Source organism: Tachysurus vachellii, chromosome 7, assembly GCF_030014155.1.
Source record: "Tachysurus vachellii isolate PV-2020 chromosome 7, HZAU_Pvac_v1, whole genome shotgun sequence".
In the NCBI taxonomy this organism is placed as follows: Eukaryota; Metazoa; Chordata; class Actinopteri; order Siluriformes; family Bagridae; genus Tachysurus; species Tachysurus vachellii.
In genome coordinates, this window is record NC_083466.1 from 27,388,637 (window position 1) to 27,394,985 (window position 6,349).

General features: G+C 35.2%; 1 protein-coding gene across 1 annotated transcript; it reads right to left on the bottom strand.

Moving 5' to 3' along the window:
• Window positions 1–879: 879 nt before the first annotated feature.
• On the bottom strand, window positions 880–6,349 carry mnx1 (motor neuron and pancreas homeobox 1). Its single transcript, XM_060875285.1, has 3 exons — window positions 5,859–6,349; window positions 3,071–3,234; window positions 880–2,562 (listed from the first exon to the last, which is right to left on the bottom strand). The coding sequence occupies exons 1-3, from the start codon at window positions 6,247–6,249 to the stop codon at window positions 2,296–2,298; spliced, it is 822 nt and encodes a 273-aa protein (XP_060731268.1). The 5' UTR covers window positions 6,250–6,349; the 3' UTR covers window positions 880–2,295.

Genomic DNA, 6,349 nt, shown 5'->3' on the forward strand with positions numbered 1-6,349 from the left:
TGGTCATGCAGACTCTATGTAATGCACTATGTCAGATTTTGAATTTGTTTATTATTGAATTGTCTGTGAACTCTTATCACAGGGTATGCAATACTTGTGTCTTATTTGCCATGCATGAAATGTATGCAATGTATGAAATAATAGTGGACTAGATCTGTTAACAAACTATTAAGTGAACTATGTGCAATGGGGAATTAATTTGTGATTAAAGTTTGTATATAGGGTATAGAATCATGACTTTTCATATGCTACAGTATGTAATACAGTCTCATTTGGACTCATACAGTGTTAAATATGATGTTCCATATGAAGTGTATTGCTCTGTTTCAAATGTGGAACTTGTTTAGAATGAGCAAACATAAAAATAATGTTTTATTTATATATATATATGTTTTATTTCTAGACATATGTGGGGCTCTTTATATCCAATTCAGTGGACATCTTGGGATTCATCAAATCAGAACAGAAATTGTGTGTCCACAATGGTGTGTCCATTTGTTCTAACCTCTTGGCGTTGATTCATCTATCTGGAAGGATTTTTGTGTTTCGTATTAACGTTATAAATAGACGATGCTTTATGCTCTGAACTGCGCGGTGTGCTGACGGATGAGGAGTCGTTCAGAGGTTTTATTATTACCCCTGCATTGCTGTGCTGGTGTGAAATGTTTCAGCCACACATTTGCACGGATTCGTGAGCTCTATATACAGAGATTCCCATGACCCAGCCAGGTCACACACAACACACACTCCTCATAGCACCAGTCTAGTCCATGTTTGATGAACAACACAATACCTCATTGATGGAAGATTTCATTTAAAAAAAAGAACAATTTATTTGCATTTATTTAGCTTACATGCAATTGTAAAGCCTTTTTTTTTTTATAAATACAATATAGAAAAATAAACACATTTCAACACATTAACATTGAGATGGATATTGACTCTTTTAAACACAACACAGATGTTTTAAAAAGGTTAGGTTCTAGTGATAAAATATGAATACAGTTAAAACAATGATTTTATGAATTTCTGTTACCTCATTTTGAGGTATTAAATAAAATCACATGCTTTTATAACCATTCCTGCAGCCTCTACTATGTTTAGACTGTTTGGCAAATCTATTAAAAGGTGAAATGATTCATACTGGTTGTATCCCAAATGCCTGTCGACACTTTCTTAAGTGCACTACATAAGATGAAACCATCTTTGTAGTACGTTATACGCTTCATATGGGAGACATTTTGGATTTAGCCTAAAATAACTAGCCATAAGTGTCACATTGCTCCCTGATGCCTCATTAGTATGTATGAAGTGAAGGCTTCCGAAAGAATCTGTGCACTAGTTAGGGTATGAAATGGTTGTCTTCATGACCTACAGTTTTAAAATGAGCTATGAAACCAGTGGAAGCCTTTTTAGAGCAATGTCATAGAAGATTTCTGGTTCCTTTTTGCATGCGTGACTACATCATCCATTTCCATTATTTATTGCATAAAACACCTCATAAACATTTCACACCACCAAAATCCTTTCAAAGGGATCTCCAGGAACCCCAAAAAATGGTTCTTTTATGGTAACCTTCATAAAAAGGTAAAACCTTTATGAGTATTTTTAACAACCCTATATGTAGTACAGTGTATCCTGGAATTTATCTCATAGCCAGATAAACAAGTAAACAACATGGAGTGATAGCTTCTACATCCTACCTAGAGCACTAGATGCCCAATACAGAGTCAGAGTGCAATTGATAGGGTATGAAATGGTGGACTCTGTGCCCTACCTTGTTATTAAATATTTTTAAACATCAATACAATAGATGATTTATTTCCTTAAGAACCAATTGTGGTTCTCTGAAACCTTTACCTTGATGATTCTTTCCACAATAAATTTTATGAGAATCTTCTACCAAAATGAGCCTTTCACATAATGGTGTTTAAATGTTAGTCAATCAAAAGTATCTTCAGGAGTGAAAACACTGGTTCTTCTATAGTATCACTTTAAAGAGCTTTTCAGGATAGACTATTTCAGAGTAGTTCTCTAGGTTGAACCTATAAACATACACCTTAAAAGGTAAAAATATAGAATGACATGGAGTATCGGCTTCTACACCCTATGTAGTGCACTAGATGTCTAAAACGGATGAGTTAAGATTCAGGCCATGTCTCATTTTCTTTTATCTATACCATCAGTCTACCATTAAATCCCAGGAAAGCAGGAGCACCCACTGTGGAATGGGAGAACACACATGCACACAGTTCCTCTAAGGTCAAGTTTGCTGATACGGAAAGATTCAAGGTCTCAAGGTTGAGGGCTCATGTGCGCTCTCTCATCCTCTGAGGAGAACTCAGAGGAATTGCACATGTACGAGTCCGCTTCATCATCGTCATCATCACTGTCTCTGAAGTCTCTCAGTCTGCTGCTGCTTTTAGCCGAGTCTGGCTGCTCGCTTTTCTCTTTCTCTTTGGTTCCTTTGTGTTTCTCAGCAGCATCCTGAGCTGCTTCTTGTTCTTTAGCTTTTTTGCTGCGTTTCCATTTCATACGTCTGTTTTGAAACCAGATTTTCACCTTGAATAGAAAAGAAAAGGAAAAAAAACAAACAAAACTATTATTATTATTATTATTATTATTATTATTATTATTATTATTATTATTATCAAAACACTCATTTTAATTAATTAATTATTTTACCAGCAGCAAGCTTTAAAATGATCAAATTATCTGTTTTATTCAAATATTAGAACACATGTACTCTACTGTCATCCTTGTTACTGGTCATAAACAGGTTTGATGACCAACTCACTTCCTTTATTTCCTTAGAGGGTATTAAATAAAATCAATGTGATTGTGATGCTCTCTAATTTGTTTATATTCTAAATATGTTATTTATTAAAAACATGCAACTGCAACCACGTTTAAAATGAATTATTAAAGTAGTTGCAGTTAATTATGCATTTTACTGTATAAAAATGACAGATGTGCAGATAGCTTAGATCTATGCCGGGATTTGATGCATTTAGGACACACACACACACACACACACACACACACACAGAGTAGAAGATTTGGTGTATACCTGGGTTTCAGTGAGCATGAGGCTTGTGGCCACCTCGAAGCGTTTGGGTCTGGAGAGATATTTATTGAGTTTGAACTGATGCTCCAGCTCCAGCAGCTGCTGACTGGTGAAGGCGGTGCGTGGCCTCCGACATTTCCCCAGCAGGGTAGACTGGTGAGCCTGAGCTACACACACACACACACACACACAAGAAGAGAAAACACAAATTCACCATATCTATAGACATAGAAGAGAGAATCTGAATCATAATAAAAAAATCTAGGATATTTTTTCACCTACATTTTTAAATAAACAAAAAAATTTTGAAAAACAAAGAGAAATGCTCAATAGAATTTATGCTTAACATTCAAGATCAAATTCAGCACAATTTCTAGGCCCCTATTTAAATGTAAGTACCTTATATTGATCATGATAACGACAATTGTCCAAAATCTCAGTATTTCACAGATTGTCACTAATATAATATGTAATGAAACTGTTGCAGTAAAAAAAAAAAGTATGCAAAGTAGAAGCTTTTTTCCCCACTAGTAATTTCAGTGCCCAAAATTTCCCTATAATAGTAAAAAGGATCAGATGGATCGTGCTTTAAAAGTTGTGCTTGTGATAGTGTTATAAGAGAGAGGGACGCTGTAGGTGTCCAGATCCATCGCTCTGCGTAATATTCACTGTTTCAATTCAACCGTTTAACAAATAGTAATAATTAGCATTAATAAGAAGGTAAAGTTGGGAATATATTTGTAATTGCGCCTTTTGTTTGCTTGTTTTGTCTGCGTATAGCGACAGTATATAAAATGTCTTAGCATTTATTCGTGTTTATTTAATTTACCAATATAAAAACTTTTTTTTTTGTAGATTTTGAATATTTTTAAATCCTTTTAAATATTTTCTTCGGATGTATAAGGGTTTTTTATTGCCATTTCGACCACATGCAGCTGATGGAGTACAGAGTGAAATGAAACAAGGTTCCTCCAGGACCCTGCAGTCTCCATACTGCTTTAACGCGGTGCTGAATATGGAGCGATAATTATGATAATGTCGGTGCGCCAATTTAATCGTTTAACTCTGAACAGGAAAAGACGCCGCTGGTAAACTGAACCTGCAGACATGAGGGAATTATTTTACATCTTTTTGACAGAGTAAAAGCTCTTGATTTGTATTGCGAGGATATAAAAAACGAGTATTGGGAGCTCACTCACACACACACTCACACACACACACACACACACACACACACACATTTATATTAGTTGAAATTGAATTAAGTTGTTTACGGTATTATTATACAGGGTTATTATTATTATTATTATTATTATTATTATTATTATTATTATTATTTTTATTATTATTGTTGTTGTTGTTGTTGTTGTTGTTGTTGTTGTTGTTGTGGTTTATCGTGATTTAACATCCACACCCTAGCTGGAGTGTGTGTGTGTGTGTGTGTGTGTGTGTGTGTGTGTGTGTGTGTGTGTGTGTGTGTGTGTTAACTGGAGGCCATTCGCGGCCGGCTCAGTAAACCCGACACAGAGACACACTTGTGTTCGGTGTGTAAACACTTGGGCCGGTTTGTGGTTTTCTCACCGGACCGATACTTTTTTCCCCCCTCTGTCCATTATTTGTCCATTTTACCCACTGTCTGAAAGAAAAGGAGAGGCAGATGGCGGGAAAACACTGCAATCTAACTAAAATACTGTAATTATTAATTTGCCAAAGTAAAAAAAAAAAATTAGATTATACACTGGCTCTAAAATTAGACGCAAAATGTAACATAATTATCCGCAAACACATGAAACAGCATGTGCAGTATATACAGTAGGGGGAAAAATGCTTTTTTAAAAATGTACACGCAACTAAATTAGCTATATATATATATATCTTCAGTGTCAAAATGTTTAAAAAAAATACTGCTATTAAATTCTGAATATAATTTATTCTTGGTCAAATTTGACCACTGGGAAAAAAAAGCTAAAAAACAAACAAATCAAAGGTTATTTAAGGAAATACAAATAATAAAGAAAAAAGTTCTCTTGCTTTAATCTAAAATATATTTCCCGACTTTTACTTTTTATAATGTAATAAATCACTTATTGGAAAGAAGTTCTGTAGCTAAACTGTAGTTAAATTGTTCTCTTGTGCGAAATTAATTTTTAGCTTCCTATATAACCATTTGGTTGATGATTCTTTAACAAATATTGGTTCTGAAACTGGAAGAAGCCAAAAGAAAAACATTTCCCATAATAAATGATTACCACGGGATTTGTTTTTCGTTTGGAAGGAAAACATCATTTAGCAAATTATTTAAGGAACCCTAAATAACAGAAATCTTCTCTTTTATTGCCTAATATTATTGTTTTGGCACCTTTATTTATTTATTAATGAGTACTTTGTGGAAAATTTTATTTCGCTGCATAATCTATCAAACATTGGAAAACGTTTGTTTATAAGCGTATATATGACTTCTATAAGCGTATATAACCTCTCTCTTTGTGTGTGTGTGTGTGTGTGTGTGTGTGTGTGTGTGTGTGTGTGTGTGTATATATATATATATATATATATATATATATATATATATATATATATATATATATATATATATATATATATATATGACCTTTTCCCCCACAGATTTGGTGGATGTTAATTATTATAGAGAAGGAACCAAAAACCCTTCATTTTTATTATCGATTATATAAAAATATTAATACGGCAGCTGTTGAGACATTTTAAAAAGATATTTTTTTGTGTTGTTTGTGTTTAAAATGTTTAAAAATTAAAAATCAAAGGTACTTACTATTAAAGTCAGTTTGAAGTTTGGGCAGCGCGAGCCCGGCAGTGGAGATCCTTAGCCAGTGGTCGAGCTGCAGGGAACCAGGGGGCAGCTTGAGGGGTTCATCATGATGAGGAAGAGGAGGGTATGGGTAAGAGAGCACAGGCGGCTGTCCCAGATGGTAGGAGAACATGTGCGGGTGGTAAATAGAGCTGCTCGGAGGATGGAGTCCCACCATGGCAGAAGGAGAGTTCAGGAGGTCCGAACTCGTGATACTTCTTCTTCCCGAGGATGATGATGAAGAGGATGAGGTTGAACTGGACAGTGAGGTGACCAGAGCCAGGGGTGAAGTCTGAGCTTTCGGTGGCTCCACGGCCAGAATGGCGTCGATGCGAAAGTTTTTTGATTTCTCCATGTGGCCCACACGGATCTCCAGCCGTCCTCTGGACTCACATGTGTAGGTGTGTGTGTGTGTGTGTGTGTAAGTGTGTGTTGGTGTATTTGAGCTGCTTCAT

Bases quoted from the DNA above. Each gene is read 5' to 3' on its own strand.
- mnx1 (XM_060875285.1), bottom strand. From the start codon at position 6,249: ATGGAGAAATCAAAAAACTTTCGCATCGACGCCATTCTGGCCGTGGAG. The intron at 3,235-5,858 runs GTAAGTACCTTT...GTGTGTGTGTAG, and splicing joins ACTTCAAACTGACTTTAATA to CTCAGGCTCACCAGTCTACC. The intron at 2,563-3,070 runs GTATACACCAAA...TTTCTATTCAAG, and splicing joins TCATGCTCACTGAAACCCAG to GTGAAAATCTGGTTTCAAAA.